The sequence below is a fragment of the Adiantum capillus-veneris genome, chromosome 16 (genome assembly GCF_014529385.1).
Source record: "Adiantum capillus-veneris isolate H3 chromosome 16, ASM1452938v2, whole genome shotgun sequence".
Lineage (NCBI taxonomy): Eukaryota > Viridiplantae > Streptophyta > Polypodiopsida > Polypodiales > Pteridaceae > Adiantum > Adiantum capillus-veneris.
In genome coordinates this window covers 14075609-14100827 of record NC_140946.1, presented here as the reverse complement: position 1 = coordinate 14100827, position 25219 = coordinate 14075609, and the positions used below count along the sequence as shown (strand labels likewise).

General features: G+C 41.6%; 1 protein-coding gene across 1 annotated transcript; it reads left to right on the top strand.

Moving 5' to 3' along the window:
* LOC147438599 (uncharacterized) lies at positions 1-7247 on the top strand. The gene is made up of 2 exons (XM_086483900.1): positions 1-104; positions 6320-7247. Exons 1-2 carry the CDS (start codon positions 1-3, stop codon positions 7245-7247), a joined length of 1032 nt encoding a protein of 343 aa, XP_086340026.1.
* The last annotated feature ends 17972 nt before the right edge of the window (positions 7248-25219 follow it).

The following is a 25219-nucleotide window of genomic DNA, read 5'->3' as shown; positions in this document are numbered from 1 at the left end:
ATGGCTCCAATGGTGCAAAACGCAGGTAAGGAAACTGGCAATGGAGAGCATCAGGATAGAAAAGATGATGGCAAGGATGAGAGGCTGACGGAGGAGAAAACAACATATCAGTGCCCCATCTATGGAGCCAAAAATGATCTGAACGCACCACCTGGCCTGCCAATTGCTACACGCCGTGTTGCCGTGGAGGAACCGCCGCCACCCAAATGGAGACGTACGACGTCCGATCCTCAACCTGATCCAGGGATTCATGAGCCGGTCTTTGTCCCACGTGCAACCCCTCTTATCGAGAGGGGCAACTTCATACACTTTTTAAGTGAGTTGTTGTATGACACGAACCACCGAGAAGTAGCTCCGTCTCGTCGTAGTTAGTGGTTTGCCACCACGATCGATTTCAAGTCCACCGTCTCGCTCTTCCATGCCTATGACTTTGTTGGCTCCACAGCCGCTCCACATTGGCTGCACATCCCATGCTCTAGCCAGGGCCTTTAGATATTACACCAATTGTTTGCCCCTACACACTCCATTATTGCTCATTTTCATGCATAGGAAACAAACCACTTTTTTGCAAGTCATAGCCTTCCCCACCTCAACACGGTGATTGTGTCATCAACCTCTCTTGCATACAAGCATGCTCTTTAGGGTTCGACCATAGCTTTCCTTTTTTTTCCATGGCTAGATCTTAGTTAAGTCTTGGTTTTTTCTATCCTATATTTGTCTTCAATGAACTTGTAAACGAGTGGCAAAGTTCTAGGCTCTCTCTCTCTCTCTCTCTCTCACTCTCACACACACACACACACACACACACACACACACATATATTTTTATGTTACCGTGTTACTTTACAATTTGCTCATTAAGAGCATACATCTTTGTTAGAAGTCTTGGGTCATGACATCTTCAAGCACCCAATCTTTGGTATCTTGGGAGGGAATCCCGGTGCTTTATACATGTACACGACCATAAAGATACGCATTCCCCATGTTCCACATGACATCCTCAAGCACCCTATCTTTGATATCTTGGGAGGGAATCTTGGTGCTTCACACATGTACATAATCATAAAGACAATGGAACATAAGTGTAGCCAATGGAATAGCCCCCATCAGTACCCTCCACATGAAGACCTTAAGATTGAATGGTGATTGAAGCACCCACATGCCTACGAGTACCTTGATCCACCAACCAATAGTTTGCAACATAGACCATCGCTTATTGCACCTACTAGCTACATCACCATCGATGTAAATGGCAACATTAATCTTGTCTAATTTTACATATCCACGAGCTTCCATGTGCAGAGGGTACGTGCAAGTCTTTGTGCCTATCTTTTGCATCGTCCGTAGGTATATGAGATAATGGGTGAGCCAATGCACATAGATGGTTCTAGGTATCTTGAATCCCCTGACTATTCTGAATTCCCTTCCTGCTACAAGAAATGATTTGGGAAGGTGATTGTAGTCCATACTCTAGCTAATTTATATTATGGCCTTTCTATACATAGAAAAGGCCTTTTTCCCGATGAGCAGTGCAAGTGGGTCTGAAATACATGGCTCGTAAAGACATTCTTGACTCCTAGTGAGTTCCCTGTGTATCTCTATTGGCCAATCCACATCAGTTTAGAAGTAATTATTTTCCATGAAGCAACTAGTGAGCTCCCTTCATAGCCCTATCCACTACAACTTAGAAGTAATTTTTTTCCATGAAGTAATCAACATCTGTGACATAGTGAACCTAGCTTAAATAGGTTTTGAAGTGAAAAGCTTATTCTATGATTTAAGGTTCGAGGTGCCATGATAATATACCACGGAACAATCGATCAAATACAATAACTATATAGAGCAGTATATATCTCTATGCATCATAGTTGTATGAGAGGCCCTCTCCTAGTGTGTGCATGTTGGAGTTAGTGTTGCATAGAAACGCACATAGCTTGGAGAAGACGAAGGAAGCTCAAGGCACACAATAGAGAGTGTGTTACTTAGTGTGCAATGGAAAGATAGATAGCCCTAGAGTGATGGGTGTATATACAATGCTCGGGGGGAAAAACCTCCTAAGAGGAAAAAATGCCTCGATGGTCCTACTATGTTCACACACATCACTACCACATGTATATGGCAACAAACCCCCCTTGGAGTGATGCGGTGAACAAGAGATGGCACATGAGTAAAGGGAAGTGCCATGCCCTAAGGACATGATTGACGGAGTAAGCCCAAAGCTTTGCGGAAAGCCTCAAGCTTCTCATGAGACAATTCCTTTGTGAAAAGATATGCAAGGTTGTCCTTTGTTGGCACATAAGCCAAGCTGATCTCTGTTGCTGAGAGCCTCTCCCTGACATAGTGGTAATGCACCTCAATGTGCTTTGTGCGAGCATGAAAATATGGGTTCCTCGCAACTGCCAATGCGCTCTGTCTGTCGGTGTAGATAGTGTTGGCAGTGTCCTATCCAACATCCAAATAAGCCATAAGGCGTCTGATCCATACACACTCAACCATAGTTGTGAAGACTGCCCTGTACTCAGCCTCACAACTCGAAGTGGCCACAGTAGGTTGCTTCTTGCTCAACCATGATATACATGAACTGCCAAACATGAAATAAAAACCACTTATGGACACTCGCGTATCTCGTTCTATGGTTGAATATATTCGTAACTACAAGGCATCAGAATCCAAAAACACATCTCTGCTTGTGCTGTCAAATAAGACGACTTTCATATCATGCCACTTAAAGAGATGTTCCTAACATTTCCATAACAGATTATTGGGCTAGGGGTTCATCTCCAAAAAGACCCCCATACACTAGTATAGAGCACATCACATAAAAATTATGACCCAAGTCAATGACTTATTAGAAAAGGGCTTCCTACAACAAAGTTCCTTGTCGTTTTGGCCACTTTTACTACTTGTGCAGACAAAATGTAGGTCTTGGAGGATGTCTATAGACTATAGAGTCCTTACTAAATTCATCATCAAGAACAAGTCTCCAATACCCAAGAATAATGGTATACTTGACCTAATACAAGATTTTACTTGTTTCAACAAGTCGATCTAAAAAATGGATACCATTACATCAAGATCACTCCTAAAGATGTAAACAAGGCCATGCTAAGGATGTCATTCGGGTTGTATGAGATTGTTGGTGGTGTTGTTTCGGCTTACTAAAGCTCATGGATTGGATTTTTCAAGAGCGTATTAAACAAGATAATGGAGTGGATTTCAAGAGCACAAACAACATACGAGAGCGTTCTTTGATGATATTATTGTTTTCTCGAAAGCCAAAGAAAAGCATAGAGAAAACTTGATGAAAGTTTTTCAGAGCATAAAAGGATATAGATCAGTGATTCAACGGCAAGAACAATAATATGTTTATGCAACAAGATATAGAATTTTCATTTGAAAGGGAAAGATTCTAAATTTTAGTCATTGAAAAGTTAACTCTTAGTTAGTATGATGGTAAGATGGATGCATTTGTGATTTATTATTGATTGCATTAATTTAACGCTTACTTGGATACTAGCAAGAAAAGAAATAACAATGAACTTTTGGGAGCTTCCATGTATTGTTAAGAGAGATAAAGAGAGAGATTGACTCTTCAAGCACACACACACAAATATGGAGGCAAGAAACATATACTTCTTCCTCATCACTAGCTCAAGATAAGAGGTCTACATAACCTAAGGAAAAAAAAAGCAATATATAAGGGAAATAATACAATAGTTTAGTATGAGCCGCTAGTGAGTGAGGTGCAAGGATAAGTGTACCATCACTTTGGTAGGTAGACCAACTTGGTCTAGTACAATTATAGTATCACTGACAGAGATATGTGTATCCACTATGGTGAGTCACTGATGATGATTGTCGATGATAGTCATCCAAGAGTCATTTATGTTGAGCTTAATATCTCAACACTCCCCCTCAAGCTCAACGCCATCTGTCATATGACAAGCATCGCTCAAAATTACCGTAGATTCTCCTCTCTAAGGGCCTTCAGGAAGATATCTTCAACCTGCTCATCCATCACCACATACTCAAGGTCAATATCACCTACTAAGACCCTCTCTCTGATGAAGTCATAATGCACCTCAATGAGCTTTTTCCTAGAATGAAACAGTAGGTTTCATGCCAAATATTTGCTGCTAAGATTGCCACAATAGATGGCAATGGGCCTTCGTGCCCCTACTCCAAAGTCTTGAAGTAGAAATCCCATCCATGCTACCTCACATGTCACCAATGTAGGACCGATCCTTCTTGCTGCTCCATGTGATATCATGAATCCACTGGTAGACCTACAATCGTATGTACTACCAACCCAATTTGCACATGTTTCACCATATAGCTGTAACTCCACATCAGCCCTATAAAAGAGTGCATAATCCAAAGTAGCACTCACATATCACAATGTGTATCTCAGTATATTCAAGTGTGGTTTCCTAGGAAATATAAAAAAAGTATAGACACTTGCTACTATAAGAGATGAATGAAGATATTGTCAAAGTCGACCATGCAGAAGTGTAGAGACCAAGCACAGAAAGAGAGAGAGAGAGAGAGAGAGAGAGAGAGAGAGAGAGAGAGAGAGAGAGAGAGAGTCTCAGGAACCAATCAACCTTGGTAGTAAATAATTAATAATGTTTATACAATGGAGACAAGGGGTTGCTTATATAGAAACCTCAGTAAATTGCCCTAACCAAACTTTGACAAATAAGTAAAGAAATACCTAAAAGCCAAACTAAATAATGGGATCACATTGGGTAGTTCACTTGAAATGCCAAACTCTAACACCCTTTTTGTAGCTCATAGTGGACATCGATAGTGAGACCAAGTCAATGAAAAAGCTACCATCGACACCTTAGAAGTGGACACCAACTGGATACACCTCGGTGTTGCTCCCCTCAACTTTGTACCTTCAATTAAGTCCATCTTGAGCATCGGTTGCCTTTGTAGAAAATTTGAACCGTAGACCACACTACATCCTATAATCCCCATTTGTGAACTATGAACACATCACGTCCAAAATATAATACTCCAAGATAATGAGTTGTTGAAACATCCTATGGCATGATCCAACTAACACCAATGGATCGGTTCACTCATCCATAGGTTCTAGATACGTCTGATTGGCTCCCTACCAGATGCATGTGCCTTGAATTGCTACCTATGGGTTGAAATACTGATAAGCTGAACTCCAACACAAGGGTCCAAATTAATTATATGGAGCACTACGTGCCCCTCTTTGCCGCTTACAAGCCTCTCTCTGGCTGAAGCTGGTGGCGACACTGATTTGCATGTGACTAAAAGGTGGGCGTCCGTGCCAGCATAGTCACCACATCATCAGTAGCCTCTTTGCTATCCTTCCCTAAGTCACTATCATTGCTTTCCTCCTGTTGCTTGCTTTTATCTTTGTTCTTTGTAGAATCCTTGTCTTTGCCTTTGGATTTGCAACACTTTGCCAAATGACCATGCTTTCCACAGTTGTAACAATGGTACGTCCTCCTCTTTTTGGAATCCGAAGCAGCAAGGGATTCCCCATGTGCCTCCCCATCTATCTCAGAAATCTGAATTTTACCTTGAGTTATCGACACGTCTTCCTCCATAATGAGAAAAGAGCTGCCATCATCAAAATCCATCTTTTGCTTTGTGGCTTGTAACAGAAGTGTCCCAGACATCGTTTCATACTCCTTGGGCAACTTCATGAGAACCAAAGTAGCTAACCGAGTGCTCGTCTCAATGCACTTTTCATAGCTGATAGTTGATCGTAAATAAATTTAGCCTTCATAAGGAATGATTACATGGAACTTCCTCGTGGAAACATGATGGCAAATAACTATCCAAGAAGGGTGACTACTTGCATATCATAGAATTGCGATCAAACATTCCAACGAGCTTGAGCCACATATCTTTGGCAGTTGTTAAAGTTTGAATAGCTAGAGAAAGGTCCTTTGTAAGAAATTCCACGATGGCTAACATGGCCTTCACATTAGCGGCATCCCAATTGAAGCACAATTTGAGATATTTGTCATCTTCAAGGCGAGTGTACCTGTTGTGGGGATCCCTCGTGGGACGGGGCTCTGAGTTGTTGACAACATCCCATAAGTATTTTTATGAGAACCACAGTCGCATAATGCAATTCCAATGAGCGTAGTTATTGCCACTCAAATTTTTTGCAGGCATTCAAACAAGGGGGGCCATGATGACATTGCAAGATCTTGTAATCTGGTACCTTCTTGCACTCCGAAAAAAAGCCGCACGAACCGTTGCCTCAATAATAAACTCCAATCCATTCCCTCATGTGCAATTCCCAAGCCATGCCTCGAGAAAACAACGTATCAGTGCCCAATCTGCCTCGAGAAGTCGCTGAAAAGTCCGGTGGTGCTGGCATGTGGCCATCTTTACTGTTGGCCCTGCCTCAGTGCCTGGCTCGAGGGAAAGAATGCGACTTCTGCTGTGTGCCCTACCTGCTGGCACCACTTTTTCCCTCCAGGCGTATTCGACAACGTAATGCAAGAATGCCAAGGCCCAAAACGCAATATCCGCTGCCTAAAATTTGTGCAATTGGACAACCTACGTATACCGAACTTTGGATGTCCGCAATGTGAACGGGCGGAGGCGGTCCAACTGGTGATCCTCACCTACTACGGCCACGTCCACTGCTGGGCGTGCCTGGCGCCAAAGGTTTCAACAGTAGCAGGCGATCCCACAGCAACGCTATGCTGCAAAAAGTGTGGGTGCCATGCTCCCAACTTCAAGCCCTCCTACCAGATGTGCCCCATCTACGGAGCCAAAAATGATCCGAACGCACCACCCGACCTGCCAATTGCTACACGCTGTGTTGCCGTGGAGGAACCACTGCCACCCAAACGGAGACGTATGACGTCTGATCCTCAACCTGATCCAGGGATTCATGAGCCGGTCTTTGTCCCACGTGCAACCTCTCTTATCGAGTGGGGCAACTTCATACACTTTTTAAGTGATTTGTTGTATGACACGACCCACCGAGAAGTAGTTCGTCTCGTCGTAGTTAGTGGTTTTCCACCACTATCGATTTCAAGTCCACCGTCTCGCTCTTCCATGCCTATGACTTTGTTGGCTCCACACCCGCTCCACATTGGCCGCACATCCCATGCTCTAGCCATGGCCTTTAGATATTACACCAACTGTTTGCCCCTACACACTCCATTCTTGCTCATTTTCATGCATAGGAAACAAACCACTTTTTTGCAAGTCATAGCCTTCCCCACCTCAACACGGTGATTGTGTCATCAACCTCTCTTGCATACAAGCATGCTCTTTAGGGTTCGACCATAGCTTTCCTTTTTTTTCCATGGCTAGATCTTCGTTAAGTCTTGGTTTTGTCTATCCTATCTTTGTCTTCAATGAACTTGTAAACGAGTGGCAAAGTTCTAGGCTCTCTCTCTCTCTCTCTCTCTCTCTCTCTCTCTCTCTCTTAGATATTTTTATGTTACCGTGTTACTTTAAAATTTGCTCATTAAGAGCATACATCTTTGTTAGAAGTCTTGGGTCATGACATCTTCAAGCACCCAATCTTTGGTATCTTGGGAGGGAATCCCAGTGCTTTATACATGTACACGACCATAAAGATATGCATTCCACATGTTCCACATGACATCCTCAAGCACCCTATCTTTGATATCTTGGGAGGGAATCTTGGTGCTTCACACATGTACATAATCATAAAGACTTACATTTCCCATGTACCATACATACCAGATCTGAAAAGAGTACAAACAAAGAAGAAGTGCTGAGTCTTGACTTTTAGAGCATCCAAACATGCATTGAACTTGATTTCCCAAGCTTCCTTCCACCAAAATTTGAACCATTCTCTAGCTTGGCTACAATCCCAAAAGATGTGTATCACTCTTGCATTTCTACGACATAACTCATGTGTCAGTTTCCTTTTTGAACATACGTGTAGCTAATGGAATAGCCCCCATGAGTACCCTCCACATGAATACCTTAAGATTGAATGGTGATTGAAGCACCCACATGCCTACGAGTACCTTGATCCACCAACCAATAGTTTGCAACATAGACCATCGCTTATTGCACCTACTAGCTACATCACCATCGATGTAAATGGCAACATTAATCTTGTCTAATTTTACATATCCACGAGCTTCCATGTGCAGAGGGTACGTGCAAGTCTTTGTGCCTATCTTTTGCATCGTCCGTAGGTATATGAGATAATGGGTGAGCCAATGCACATAGATGGTTCTAGGTATCTTGAATCCCCTGACTATTCTGAATTCCCTTCCTGCTACAAGAAATGATTTGGGAAGGTGATTGTAGTCCATACTCTAGCTAATTTATTTTATGGCCTTTCTATACATAGAAAAGGCCTTTTTCCCGATGAGCAGTGCAAGTGGGTCTGAAATACATGGCTCCTAAAGACACGCTTGACACCTAGTGAGTTCCCTGTGTATCTCTATTGGGCAATCCACGTCAGTTTAGAAGTAATTATTTTCCATGAAGCAATTAGTGAGCTCCCTTCGTAACCCTATCCACTACAACTTAGAAGTAATTTTTTCCCATGAAGTAATCAACATCTGTGACATAGTGAACCTAGCTTAAATAGGTTTTGAAGTGAAAAGCTTATTCTATGATTTAAGGTTCGAGGTGCCATGATAATATACCACGGAACAACCGATCAAATACAATAACTATATAGAGCAGTATATATCTCTATGCATCATAGTTGTATGAGAGGCCCTCTCCTAGTGTGTGCATGTTGGAGTTAGTGTTGCAGAGAAACGCACACAGCTTGGAGAAGACGAAGGAAGCTCAAGGCACACAATAGAGAGTGTGTTACTTAGTGTGCAATGGAAAGATAGATAGCCCTAGAGTGATGAGTGTATATACAATGCTCGGGGGAAAAAACCTGCTAAGAGGAAAAAATGCCTCGACGGTCCTACTGTGTTCACACACATCACTGCCACATCTATATGGTAACAAACCCCCCCTGGAGTGATGCGGTGAACAAGAGATGGCACATGAGTAAAGGGAAGTGCCATGCCCTAAGGACATGATTAACGGAGTAAGCCCAAAGCTTTGCGGAAAGCCTCAAGCTTCTCACGAGACAATTCCTTTGTGAAAAGATATGCAAGGTTGTCCTTTGTTGGCACATAAGCCAAGCTGATCTCTGTTGCTGAGAGCCTCTCCCTGACATAGTGGTAATGCACCTCAATGTGCTTTGTGCGAGCATGAAAATATGGGTTCCTCGCAACTGCCAATGCGCTCTGTCTGTCAGTGTAGATAGTGTTGGCAGTGTCCTTTCCAACACCCAAATCAGCCATAAGGCGTCTGATCCATACACACTCAACCATAGTCGTGAAGACTGCCCTGTACTCAGCCTCACAACTCGATTTGGCCACAGTAGGTTGCTTCTTGCTCAACCATGATATACATGAACTGCCAAACATGAAACAAAAACCACTCGTGGACACTGGTGTATCATAACAACCAGCCCAATCTGAATCCCAAAAAGCATGTAAGTTTGGCAGCAATGATTCCCCCTTGGGATAAAACAAGCCAAGATGTAAAGTGCCACTAAGGTAGCCAAACATCCTCTTGACAGCCTGCCAATGCTTAGACCCACGGCTATGCATAAATCTGCTAACCTATGAGACTGCAAATTGAGTATTTGGCCTCGTGTTTCATACATAAATGAGGCATCCAATATCAATTTGGTAAAGAGTGACATTTGTAGGATCACCAGCATCATGTAGACTCAATTTCAAACCTATTTCCATGGGAATGGCAATAGGTTTCCAACCCTCAAGTCCAAACTTACATAGCAATGTCTCTATGTAACTTTTCTAACACAAGGCAACACCACCATCACATTGCTTAAACTGTATGCCCAAGTAATGATGCAACAACCCCAAATCTTTCACTTGAAAGTAGCATTCAAATCAGCCTAAAAATCAGTAATATGTCTCTCATTTGGTCTAGTGATCAGCAAATCATGAGCATAAAGAGCCACAATGAGAAGTACATCACCCTCACGCTTTACATACAATGTGCTTTCTATTGGACTGTTACAGAAGCCTTGTTTGACCAAATGAGTGTCAACTTTCTCATACCAAGCACAAGGAGATTGCTTCAACTCATACAAATCCTTGTTACATTTGCACACTTTGTCCTCTTGTCCTTTCTTGACAAAACCGTGAGGCTGCGTTACATAAACTTCCTCAATATGCCACCATTCAAGAAAGCAGTAACAATGTCTAATTAATGTGCATCCCAACCAAAATGAACTGCCAATGAACATAGAAAACACACAATAGTCGTACGACAAGTGGGAGAAAAAGTCTCTTCATAATCTATGCCTTTTTGTTGTGCATAACCCTCTGCAACAAGTCAAGCCTTATGGCGATCGATCTCACCATCTGGCTTGCATTTCAACTTGTAAACCCACTTCGTACCAATGGCCTTTTTGCTAGGAGGCAAATCACATAAAGTCCATGTGTCATTTTCTATAAGTGCATCATATTCTAATTGCATGGTAGCCATCCAATTTACTAAATTCTGTGCTTCATCAAAAGACAGAGGTTCCTCAACATCATGTAAGCTAGACACAGCCAAAGCATAACAATCTGATGCATAAGATGCATGGCGAGAGCCTGAACGAGTACGACTACACAAAGGTACATCCAATTTACTGTCACACAAAGTGTGCACCAACCATTTTGGCATACCTCTAGCCTGCTGATTTTCAACCCTTTCCTCATCAGGTACATCATGTACATCTGCATCAGTAATAGACTGACCTTTAAGGTTTTTGGAAACCCCCATAGGCTGTACATTTGCCTCATTGGGAAAACTTCCACCACTAAAAAGAGGCAACAAAGTGTCATAAATGTCCTCTGATCTTATATTATTGTCTCTAGTACATGACTACAAGGGCTGAACAAAATCTTACACAAACTCTACATCTCGTGAAACCAAAATACGCGTTGTTTGCGGATGATACAACCTATAACATTTTCTTTCAGCACTATCACCAACAAAAACACATTTGATAAACATAAGCCATACACATTGGACTTCACTTTAAGCGGAAATACCCATCCATGCAGTATCATCAATGAAAGTCACAAAGTACACGTAATTGCCCAAGGACGGAGTTTGCATGGGCCCACAAACATCACTATGCATAGGCTGCAACCTACATGTGGCCCTAATTGAACCATCCTTTGGAAACTTAGAACGTTTTATGTTACCCAAAATACAGTCTTCACAAACATGTTTGATAGGTGCTTCAAGAGGCAGCAAAGAAGCAACCATATCAGATTTTTGCAAACGCAGCAAACTGGCAAAATTCAGATGCCCAAAACGTGCATGCTGAAGTTTTGAATTTGAAATAGCCCTTGAATCTGCAACTACATTTGCAAAATTTTGTCCACACTTTTCATACAAAATGATCTTAAACAACCCACGGCATAAAAGGCCAGATGCAACAATTTCATCACCAAAACTGAGATCATGAACTGTACATCTGTCATCCACAAATTTGACTACAAGTCAAAGTCTAGCAAGTGCGGATATAGACAAAAGATTCTTCTTGATCCCAGGTACATAAAGTGCATCAACAAGTGTGAAAGAACTCCCATTTCTAGCAGTAAGCACAATCTTTCCAACCCCGTGAACTGGATAAGAGGCATTGTTGGCACAAGTGACTGAATTCCCATGAGAGATGGACTCATGATCAAGAGAGGTGAACAATTCACGATGTGAGGTAGTGTGATTTGTAGCACTGCTGTCGAAATACCACACATGTGAATCTGCAACAATTGACAAGCATGCATCATGGACAACAAGATTGTAAGTGCACTATGCACTAAAAGCCCATTCTACACCAACATCAGCATCACAGTCTCCTTTTACAGAAGACTCAACAATGGCTGCATTTATAGTGGAACTAGCATTTGCAGTGGAACCACCCTCTTTTTTCTTAGCCTCTTTGGCCTTCAACTTAGGACACTGCTTGATCAAATGATCATCAGCTCTACAATAATGGCAACGCATCTTCTTTTCGCCCTTATCACCAGAATTTCCGGACAAATTGTTGCTAGGAGAAGCATTAGGAACAAAAGTTTTGCCACTCGCAGCAGAACCATAAGAAGTGGCTGCATTGTTGTTACCACCCTTTCTTTTAGAAGCAATAAAAGCTTGTTCAACTGCATGCTACCTAGTCCTGTTTTTCTGGAAAGTGACTCTTGCAACAGCAATGTGCATAATACATCAAACTTGACAACTTCAGGATTTCCTTGGGTCATTAGTCTCCAAGTACTAGCAAAAGTCTGGTATGAATCTGGTAAGGCATCAAGAACAGTCTGCACAAGGGAACTGTTTGAAATGACTTCACGTGCAGAAATAAGTTTCTCATTGATATCCTTGACACCAGTAAAGAAAGTGTCCATATCATCTTCCTCATGCATAATCTTTGATTCCAACTCTTTACTTAGCAAAGCAATTTTAGCCTCATTGCGGCTTGCATAAAGACCTGCTAGAATATCCCAAGCCTGTTTTGCAGATTTTGTTGAACGAATGTGAGGAACAATGGTGCGCTTCACAGACAACGCAATCGATGCATGAGCCTGCGCATCCTTTACATCCCAACAAGCTTGTTCTGCCATAGGCAAAACAACTCTAATAGCAACAATCCTTGCAGCAAGACCTGCAACGTCCTCAGCATCACCTACAGAACCAGGACGTCCATCAATGCCGTCCACAATATTCTAAATTCCCTTTGACACAAGTACAAGTCGCATCATGTAAGCACACATAGGGTAATTGTCCCCATCCAACCTGTCCTCAGCAGTAAACATCTTGAACACATCTGTGTTGTTGTCAACCATGGTAAATGCTGCACCCGATGTGAAAATTGTCCGAAAAGAGGAGAAACAAAGCGGGAACAACACGTGCTATATAGCACAAACCGTAGAAGATTGTAAGGCACGTGTTATACAGAAAAGACACTGACAAAAATTCTACACAAAATGACAAAATTGCATGTGCAGTACTACGTGTACTGGAAACGAACGTCAAAACGAACTCAAATTAGAAATCTGAGCAGACTCAGCTCTACGAGCTATTCCAAAAAAAAATTTGACTTGCGAACGCTCGCCAAAGCTCACTGAAGTCGGAGAAAGTGAGCAGGCGTGTGCTGGAGATGCTGGCGACTAAGCCCAGGAGGACGCAACCTGCTTTGATACCACTTGTTGGAATTAGTGTTGAAGAGAAACGCACACAACTTGGAGAAGATGAAGGAAGCTCAAGGCACACAATAGAGAGTGTGTTACTTAGTGTGCAACGGAAAGATAGATAGCCCTAGAGTGATGGGCGTGTATACAACTTGCACGGGGGAAAAAACCTCCTAAAGAGGAAAAAATGCCCCGGCGGTCCTAGTGTGTTCACACACATCACTACCACATGTATATGGTAACAGTGCATGTATTGTACATAAGATTAAATATACCCACCCTCCTTGCTTCACATGGATGGTAATGTAGTCTATCGCTAGATCTTCCTTACTTGGTTTTGTCTCTCCTTTGCCCCTACACACTCCATTTTTGCCCCCTTTCATGCGTAGTAAACAAAGCATTTTGCAGTTTATAGCCTTCCCCACCTCACCCCGGTGACTCTGTCATCAATCGGGTGGAGGTGGTGCACCCGATGACCCCCACAAATTATGACCACGTCCACTCTTGGGTTGCCTGATGCTAGAGGTTTTAATTGTAGCAAGCGATCCCGCAACAACAGTATGCTGCAAATAGTATGGGTACCTGGCTCCCAACTTCAAGCCCTCCTACCATATATGCCCCATCTACAGATCCAAGAATGATCCAAACGCATTGCTAGGCATGCCAATTACTACAAGACGCGTTCTCATGGAGGAATCGCTGCCACCCAAACAGATGTACGACCTCTAATCCTCAGCATGATCTAGGGATTCATGAGTTGCTCCTTGTCCCACATGGGCCCTCTCGTATTGAGTGGGGCAACATGATATACTTGTTGGTTGAGGTTTTGCATGACACTTCTCACTGAGAAGTAGCTCTATCTCATCATAGTTAGTGTTTTGCCACCATGATCAATATCAGGTTTACTCTCTCGCTCATGCATGCCTATGACTTTGGCTCCACACATGCTCCACTTTGACCACACATCCCATGCTCCAGCCACAGGTGTTACATATTACACACACTCTTTTCCCCTGCACACTCCATTTTTTGTTACTTTCATGCATACGAACAAACCATTTTGGTTATGCAGACCTATCGCTTGATCTTCTTACTTGGTTTTGTCTCTCCTTCTTTGCCCCTACACACTCCATTTTTCCCCCTCCCATAAATAGGAAACAAACAACTTTGCAAGTTATAGCCTTCACCACCTTAACTCGGTGATTGTGTCATCAATCTCTCTCGCATACAACATGCTCTTTGGGTTCTACCATAGCTTTCCTTGTTATTCATATGGCCAAATCTTCTTTACTCTGTTTTCTCTCCCCTTTTTTCTCTTCAATATGAACTTGTTAACGAGCTGCAAATTTATAATCTCTCTCTCTCTCTCTCTCTCTCTCTCTCTCTCTCTCTCTCTCTCTCTCTCTCACTCTCTCACACACACACACACACACACGTGTTTAAGAACAAAGAAGGTTTTGTAATGCGGCACATTGAATTTTCCAAGTGAACATAGTGCTGAAAAAATTGACCCCTAAAAGAGTAAGGTAGAATCATTAGCCATGTATAGGATGCTAGTGTAATGCAATTCATATTTTTGGGATGGTAGAACCATGATGATGATCAAGAAACCAATATTATATATTAGGAAGATACACAAAACAATTCAAAAAGCAATTAAAGACATTATTTTCCAATCTATTGAGTAGGGCACAATGGTATAAAGTGCCCATGAAGTGATTGTAAAGGAAAGTCATCTCTACTCTGCCATTTTAACCTCCTTTTGAATCAAGTTTTTTTTTTTTAATGGTTTCAAATAATTGGCATCATAGTTGTACATAAAAATATAAGAGGCATTGGGAAGAGAATGGGGTCGATCTAGGAGGGCCTCTTGATTTAGCAATTCAAACATGCAAAATAGCTCGTTTATTTAACTTTAGATTCTCTTCCCAACATGAGATATAAAATCAAGAAAGCAAAACCATATCATGTAACATGCGTCTATGGGAATATCTCGGCACATAGATCACATATCTATAATCTTCACTCAAATCCGAGATTATATATAGGAGTTACAAAAGGCCGAATATGATAAAGTTTCCACTTCCTTCTTTGGGGAGCAAAGTACATCATTTTACCACTCTTCCACACCCACCATTCTTGCACATATGGTGTGCACTTATTCGTCAAACTTTTAATCACCTCATAATCTCATGGAAAGTAAAGAAGCCCTTCTACATTCCATCCTCTTCATAATAGAAATATTTTCTTGAAATACTTAGGTTGTGTCCTATGTTGGATGTTGAGTGGCAATACAATTGGTAACAACAAATAGCTAGAAGGAAGCGACAGGTGACTTGGCAAATGGCCCTCAATGTGTTGAATCAATACTTGAAAGAGCTTTGCCTCAAAGCTTCCATATATTTTTTTTGGATAGATTGAATAATTGAGCTTGATGCAATGTTTGCTACATGGAGGGGGGCTATTCCACTCCCTTGTCTATAGATCAACAAGTTTGAGAACATGAAATGTAGGGCCTATAAAACATTGGCCTACTATCCACTTTGCAACAAGCTAGAGTTGTATATCCGAATCTTGAGTGAGAAAGAGTTGCAATATCACACACTTAAACAAACATCTCCAAGAATGTTTACTTTATGGGCTAATGCACTCTTAGAGGAACTCCATCCCTTGTGCACTTGACTGTATTTTTTTTGCAAGTTGTTGTGAGTTTCAAACAGTGAAGTTCTCTATAGAGTCGAGTCTTAACAAAATATTCCATCATTGGGAGAATGTGCTACCTAGTTGTTTCAATGGTGGGTGCTGCTATAAACCACTCACATGATATCGTTTACAATGTAATAAAGCTAACAATGATTCATTGAAGGCATGTTATCTTTGAATGTAGTCTCATTCTTAGGATGCAATATCCTTTTATATACCTGGTTTGTATAATTCCTAGAATTTGAGGTCTTAGTTCAAAGTACAGAGAAGGCAAAACAACATTTATTTCAAACGTACACAAATCTCTTCAATTGCTATCCATGGATAGAATGCAAGTGTAATGCAATCTGTAGCCTTGTGTACATGTTTCTTGAGGAAGGGAGTAAGTTATGAAGAAATAGCCTTATCGAGGAGTTTGTAAATGAATCCAATTACAGTAATGGGCCTCTTGTTATGTGCAACAAAAGTGATTTATGGTATATGCGCAGCATGAGTGCTGAGTGTGTACTCAAGGTTCCTTTCATTGAAGGGGAGAGAGAGTCATTCTTACTTTATGAAAATTGTGCAATAGACTAAAATAGAGACCCCGTGAGTGAAGGTGGAGAGAGAGAGAGAGAGAGAGAGAGAGAGAGAGAGAGAGAGAGAGAGAGAGAGAGAGAGAGAGAGAGAGAGAGAGAGAGAGAGAGAGAGAGGACCCTCACTAGATGGGGTCCCATTCCTTCCATCCCCGCTCTCTATTTCTAGAAATGGGGGGACAATGATGGTATTGGTGGTATATGTTGGGATATTGCAAGGCCAAAGGCCAAAATCTGAAAACTCCATGAATGCTAAGGACTAAAAATTTTAAAATGATGAGGAGATTGAGGGATGAAATCTGCTAGATGATGGCAAGGAAGGTTGAATTTTGCTATCGCTGAGTTGAAGGTACAGATGGGCCGATCCTACAAAAAGACGAGGGTAGTGAAGATGGCCAGAAACGTTGAAGGTTGATTGTGGCCTAAATATGGAATTGCTTATGCAAATGCTAATAGAAAATGCTAAATGATGCATGGTACTGCTCTGGGTATTGAGAGTACTTCCCTCTTCTGCTTCTTGATTTCTCTGTACTGCCAAAGATATGGGTTGAGAACCATCATTTCAACCCCATGATTTGTATACACGCCCAAATGTCACTCATAATTTTAATGCTTCATAAGAGGTGGTTCAACATGCGGTCACATGGGATGCCAATGCGGTGGAATGCTAATGCTTGGTGCTAATGAGTTTTACAATCGTAGGGTATGCAGCCACTCTAAGTGCTTGGACATGCACATCCTGCCTACAAGCTCACAAGGATGCTAGAACACTTCCTAGGTTGTCCTAAACCCTAGGAGTAGGAGTTATAGCTTGTCCACATACACATAGGGTTAGATGTGCATGTGAAATCTCTAAAATCCCATCGTCTTTGGGAATAATATTTTGGAAAATGATTTGATAATACCCTGCTTGAGACATGAGTGAAGGCATTGACCAATCCACATGGCATTGAGCATGTGCACCGTAAAGCTCTTAAGTTGCTCCTAGAATTCTATCAAGAATTCCTTAGAAAGGACACACATGCTTGGGGTATTGTCATTAGGTAGTTTTTATAGGGAAATTAAAGCACTTCCTCAATATATTGTTGCTCCTATCTTTCTGCAATAGTGTGCTCAATGTATGAGTACATCGTGTCAAGAATATCCCAAAATTCCTTCCTTCAAGCCTCAGTGTCATGATGTATCATTTTTGTGAAATATATACTACATCATGCTCCATAATATCTATAGTTTTCTCCAATTTATATCCATTGTCAGTAAGCACCAATATTGTATACTCCCTTATATTCTTGCTTTAAAGTTTCTGCAAGAAAACTTTAGACATGTCATTACAATCCTTCAATAGAATGTTGCCTGCATAAGAATCATGCTTTATTTTCTTGAATCCTTTCCTCATCTTGAATTAGATATTTGATTCTTTCATATATAAACACATCCCCGTGACATAGTGTTTGCCAACATAGCTACCTCCTTGGCGACCTTTATTGCATTGCTGAACTTATCCTTGGATTTTGAAGCCATGGCGTTCACCACATTTTTGATACATTTTTGCATGCCAATAGAGAGTGTACTCCAATCTAACAAGGTCTGTTTCACTGAGAACACTCCAGTGCATCCACAAGAGAAAATGAATATTTAAGGTTATCTCATCTTCAATGCCTAGTAGAATTTACAACCGTGCCCATTGATATAGTATTTGATGCATTGAGAACAGTATCAAAGTCGCCTTTCCAAATCCTCCTCTATAAAGGGAGCTCAACTATCCAATCCATAGGAACTTGCGTTTTGTTGTCTTCATAAACATTGATACAGTGCAATGTCCCAAATTCAAATTTAATTGGAAAAATTAAGCATCGACCACAATGAGATGATTTTTGGTCCATTGTGGGTTTACACTGGGTTGCACAAGTTAAGGCACTAGAGTACACATTTTTGTTGCCTACATAATGACAAATGTATCCTCTGTAATGCATTACTTAGCCAATTGACCACAATGAGATGATTTTTGGTCCATTGTGGGTTTACACTGGGTTGCACAAGTTAAGGCACTAGAGTACACATTTTTGTTGCCTACATAATGACAAATGTATCCTCTGTAATGCATTACTTAGCCAATTTTCTTATGAATCTTGTGCTCTTGCATACAAAAAATATTCCTATTAGACTCTATGAGCCATCATAAGAATGTGGCATATTTAGTAGGGCCGTTTAGAGCTTTGACGTTGAAGGTTGTGACTTTTATGAAAAAACATTTATGGGAGAAGTGCCAGGGGTATATAGGACTATCTATGTATACCCTTCATCTAGCTTTGCATTGTACATGGTTACTAGCAGGATGCTCAATAGTTCAAGTAGTTTTAATAATTATTGACTATAGAGTCAATGATAGCTATTGAATTAGGTTAAGGAATGTCATGTAAAGCATTATAGACAATGGGTGATGTATACATTGTAAGTCCAATTCTGAGTTTGAAGGTCCTTTTGGATGACTAAGAACCTTCTAAATCAATGGTCCTCTTACCTTTACTCGATTGTTTGTTGTGTTTGGAATTTAATGCTTGGTAAGGAGCCTGGTTACTTGCGTGCTTGAATGTGTTCTAGGAAGTTGAACATATGCCATTGATCTTGGTTGAGCATGGATGACAATAGATCTATCAATATTAATTGAAGGGGACCTTTTGCCAAAAATTCGTTCCCCTATCACCAAGTTCTTACTCCTTGGATATGAGAGGAGTAAATTTTCATTTGTGACCAATAATGTAGGATAATTCTTAGAGAAACGTGTGACATATATATTGTGGTTGCAAATGCCTACTAAGCTGGCCCATTTTAAACATATAATAATTCTCCTTATGCCCTCTAATTGAATGTTCAAAGTGTTTGTTGTCAGTCTGCCACATTATGCAAACATATGCTTGTTAGGAAAATTGATGGTAGGGGCAAACAAGGCAGCTATCTCTCCAATGCAGTGCCGCAAAAAGACTGATAATTCCAAAAAGTTCACCCATATAGGGAAGATCATCATAAGTTCCTACTTTAATAAGATTAATAGGATGCCACGGGATCACATGTACCACTTGTCGACACAAAATAATGAGACTTGGAGGGTAGACCAATTATAAAAGAATGGTGGAGATAGAGAGAATCACATGTTGATCATCGTTCTTGAAGAGCAATACTTCAAAGAGGGTAGACACATTATGAAATATCTTGTCCATTGCTACCCACTTACACCCAAAATCCAAAGTCCCTATGATTTCTTCAATTGGGGAAACTTATTGCGAAAAACAACACAACTTTTCTATTCTTGAAGAGTTGAATTTGATTCTAGACCAAGGAAGCTATACTTTTAGAATAGATGCTTTCACTTAATATCAGGGGTAGATGGTCAAGGTTTCCTTCACTACATCACTAAGAGCCTTGGGGTTGAGGGGATTGGGAGGATATGTTGATAACGATGCCCTCGCTATCAGTTTGTTGTTTAGTTGGAACACTTCTCATTGCAGCGCCATGGCATGCAAAAGAGGCGGACATGGATCGTAACTCCTTGAGTGGTCCCTCCCATCATTGCTAAGTTGTGAGGGTGCAAGATCTTACCATGGCATGGGAGTGCCAAGTCCTCTCTCTCTCTCTCTCACACACACACACTCTCTCTCTCTCTCTCTCTCTCTCTCTCTCTCTCTCTCTCTCTCTCTCTCTCTCTCTCTCTCACACACACACACACACACACACACACACGTGCGTGCACACACACATGTTGGAAAATCTTTTAATGTGGAACATTGACTTTTCTAAGTGAGCGTAGTGCCAAAAACTCGTTCCCCTATCACCAAGTTCGTAGTCCTTGGATATGAGAGGACTAAATTTGCATTTGTGACCACTGGACAATTTGCATTTGTGACCACTGGACAATTTTTAGAGAAATGTGTGACGTATATATTGTGTTTGCAAATGACTACTTTGAAGTTGGCCCATTTTAAGTATATAATAATTCTCTTTATGCCCTCTAATTGGATGTTCAAAGTGTTTGTTTTCAGTCTACCACATTATGAAAACATATTCTTGTTAGGAAAATTGACGGTAGGGGCAAACAAGGCAGCTATCTCTCCAATGCAGTGCCGTAAAAAGACTGATAATTCCAAAATTTTCACCCATATAGGGAATATCATCATGAGTTCCTCATTTAATAAGATTAACATCATGCACGAGATCACATGTACCACTTGTCCACACAAAATAATGATAGACTTGGAGAGAACCACATGTTGATGATCGTTCCCGAAGGGCAATACATCAAAGAGGGTAGACCAATCATAAAAAAAAGGTAGAGATAGAGAGAATCACTGTTAACTCTCACTTCTCACGGACACCCTATCACCTACGACAAACGTTATATTATTTACTTGGTAGAGTCAGGTACCAGGCTTGTCGGTCCAATAGGAAAAGGGTAAGAGTGATCGTCGATGAGAGGCGCACTCTAACTGGACCATTCAAGGGATTAGTTGGCTAAGCATGGACGCCCAAGTGTGAATGGGGCGAGCTCATATAAAAGTCAACTAAACCTAAAATTCACTCATTCTCTTATTTGTGCAATTGAAGAGTGCTCTTGCTCCATCTCCATCTTCTTCTTCTTCTTCATCTCCTTGTGTGTGTGTGTATGGGTGAGAGAGAGAGAGAGAGAGAGAGAGAGAGAGAGAGAGTATGTGCGATTGAGCATTGCGGCAGCACGACGGCGGCGAGGCAGTTGAGTGCGGCGTAGCGGCGTCTCCCTCTTCTTCGCGGCGAGGAATCCTCCATGAAGCAAGCGTAGAGCGGTGAGTGACACACCATCGTCATCTTTGAGCTTACTAGATTAGGCTTGTTGTGTGCTTGGAGCCATTTGTGGCTCCCACGCGGTGTATTGGCAAGTTTCTTGCATTGACACGTGCGACATACGTGCACATTTTTGGCGCCGTTGCCAGGGAATGCCATACACTAAGCTTGAATGGCACTCTGTGCTTCTTTTGTGGTGCAATTTCAATTGTAGGAAAGGTAAGGAAGGAGGGTGTGTGTGTTGAGAAGAAGGAATTTGTGTTATACTGTGTATTTTTTTTGTTAATGGAGTTTTCAAAGGTACTGTGTTTATTCTCTGTGTATTAAGGTTGTTAGTTTTCTTTGTTAATGGAGTTTTTAAAGATACTGTGTTTATTCTCTGTGTATTAAGGTTGTTAGTTTTCTGTGTAATGTAATGTACAGTAAGTAGGAAGTAGATCTGTGAGATCTAATAGAGTGTGTTAGTGTGTAACAGTAGGTGTATTAGTTAGAAGTAGGTAGATAAAGTGTGTGTGTGCTCTCGCGCAAGCCGCAGCGACCTTATTCTATATTTATTTTTTTAACTTTAAAAAAAAGTTTTAAAAAAATTAAAGGTAGGACCGGGATCGGTAATATCTCCCAGACCCAAGCGCAGACCCAAGCCCAAGCTCACACTCAAGCCTAGGCCTCAGTCGCCTTTTAAAATTACGAATTTTAGCTTCACACGTAGCTAAAAATTGATTTTTCGAGGACCAACAGAACTTTAGATGCCTAAAAATTGTGTTGTAAAGCACACAGCGACCCTCTAAGTGATACGCTCGTTTCGAGCTATCACAAACTTTAATCAAACATTAAAAAACATTAAAAACGTAAAATACACCAGTGAAAACGGACGCTTAAAAAAGGTAAGCGGTTAACCTTCGAGGTTATTCGCCGACGCTTGTAGGGTGCCATGCATCTGTGCTCTGGTCGTGTGCTAGAGATGGAACAACTAGAGAGAATTTTGACTTACGCGAGTTCTCAACATCCACCTACTTTAGGTTCCGGGCCCTCGGCAGGGACCCAAGGTAGTACAAACCAAGACCCGAACATAGTGGCTAGTGACTCTTCCTCTGACTACAACATCATGGAGGGTTTCCTAATGCCTAGTCTCGATAGCTCAAGACAAGGCATGCATGCCATGGGCCCACGGTCCAGGCCGAGCGTGCTTAGCCACTTGAAGGAAACCTTTAGTAGAGCCACTCGCTCTGAACATGGGGCTAATGATGTAAATGAGGGGGGTGGGGAAGTAAATTCTCCATTCATGACCAACATAGACCCTATGCCCTTAGAGAATGTGCATGTGAATACTTCATTCACTGCACCTCCTGAATCTTCAGAACTATTCCCCTCCGAGGTTATATTACCCGATGGTAGAAGCCTTGCCGAAGTGCAAGAGGTTGAGCAGTATATCCTTGTGGCTAGCAAAAAGGAATTCGAGAGCTTACGCAAGGTGGAGCAACGAAGAAAGTTAAAAGCGAAAGCCCCTATGTCAATATCTTTTCTAAGAGAGCAATCAAGTGCTCATGACTTAGCAACATTGCACCTAGCTCAAAGTACACCCCTAGCACCTCAATCCTAGATGGAGTGTTCCTAAAAGAGAACTGGGAGTACAAACTACAAACGGAAACTCTGACCGACCTATACACAAATCACACCTATCACGTGGGTTGGTTAGATGTCCTACAATCCACAATAGGTGCTACTAGTGTGGAGGATCAACAACAAAGAGTTTGTGAGGTCATCCATAGGGTCATTGAGTTAGAGAGACAGAACAAGGGGATCAACATGCCTTCAACGGGTCTCATGAGATTCTTGGATACAGGAAATGCTAAACAACCAACCTTATCGCAAATGGAGACTCCCTCGGTAAGTCCAATGGATCCTCCATATGTTGTTTCGCCAAGGGTCTCAGTGCAATGGCTTAGTCATTAGAGGTATCACCACTTGGGAATCAGTCACCACCAATGTGATCCAATTGGAGGATAATTTAATGATTCAAGGAGAAAGAGTGTCTGTTGAGTCTAAATCTATTAGCTCACAATCATCGGGGCATCAGCCAATGACCCTAAAGCCTATTGCTAAGGAGCCAAAGATATCTAAGATGACTTTAGCAGATCTCACCAAGGCTATTCAAGAGAATCTTGGAGACAATTGTGCTCCGCAGAACAATCATATGTATCCAAGAAGGGAGCAACAATGGTGCTCAATATGATATGGACCGCATAGTACCAGTGATGCCCTACTTTTAGAGTAAAATTCAATGGGAATTGCAATGCTTGTGGGAGGTATGGTCATCAAGCTAAGGATTGCATAGTATTTAAGCACGCGATGGCCAATAGACAAACCTTAGCATGGACAGACACACCTCGAGTGCCTACATTGATGTCGGTCCCACCTCTTGAACAAACATCACAACACATGGTCCCTAGGGCCCAAAATGTTGTTCAAACAACACCTTTACCACCTCCAATACTAGGACCGCAACCACCACATCTGAGAATCACTTCTGTGAATCAAGTGGGTTGTGAGTCATCTATTTCTTGTTTGGAAGGCTGTGAGGAAGATATAGATCCTAATATTGCCTATGGGATGGATGTGCTTGAAGAAAGTCCACAATACTACATGGAGGACTATTGGGGACAAGTCAAACCTGTATATCAAGTAGCTGCTCCTGTGGCAAGAGGCCAAAATATCAATTACATTGCTAAGAGACCACCTCTTCAATGCTATGAGTGTGGAGGCCCACATCATGTAGCCGAGTGTCCTATTAGGCTACAAAAGAATGCCACACTAATGCAAATCAATCAAGCGAGCACGTCTACAATGCCGATACTCATGTGTAATCGATGTGGCATAGATCATTTGATTGCCCAATGTCCAAATAATCCAAATGCACCAAAGATCACGCCATTAAATTTGATTGAAGTTACCAAGGAGCCATCACAAAGTACACCTGTGGTACCAGTAAATGTATTCACATGATCGATGCTCCAAAAACAAAACTATATTCTTGAGGAAAGAGACACAACATCAATTGCCCAATCTCAGAAAAAGAAGAAAACACGAAGGAAGAGATCGCAGAAAGCAGCGAAGTCAGACCCCAATTCAAAGACCAACATAGGGACTGGTGACGACCCCGTATATATGAATGACGCTGAAGATGATTCTGATTCAGGAGAAACCATGGAGACCAAAACGACCACTAAGATAGAAACCAACAAGGAAGATCTTCATGAGCCACAATGGCCAGGATCCAAGAAGAAGATAGGAACTTATCCAAACCCTACAGAGGAGATTGAGCGAGTCAAGCAATTAAGGAGTTTGGTAGAAGATACCCAAAGGGATCTAGAACCAGCACCTAGGAAGATCCATATTACAGACACCGTGTTCCCTACGTAACAACAACCTTACCAAGACCATAGACCCTTAGCCATACCTAGTGTCATCCAAGAAGAAAGTGACTTAAAGTGATGGGAAAGTGGACGTACTCACTTCTTGATGGAAAGAATGTTTACAACGGGACTACTTAATCCTATCGAAGAAATGGAGATCCCATCTTCCCCACGTCAAGGGACTCAAGGCCAAAAGGTGCCGTTAAACATTGCCAAATTGATGGATTTCATGTCTTTAGAAGTTAGAACCACCATCATGTCCAAACTATATAAAGACCCTAAGGTAGTCTCAGCTCTTCGAGCCTTCCTCAATGGAGAAATAAAGTTTGGGCTACCACAATTTGCCCAGATGGATGGAGCTGGTGAGATGCCAATAGAGGAGGAACACTTAGATCCACAACCCAACCTAGATGAGAACCTTGTTATAGAAATACCTGTTAACAAGTTGGGACAATACTTTGAGGGTGATGAATCCAATGCGACCATACCAATCACTA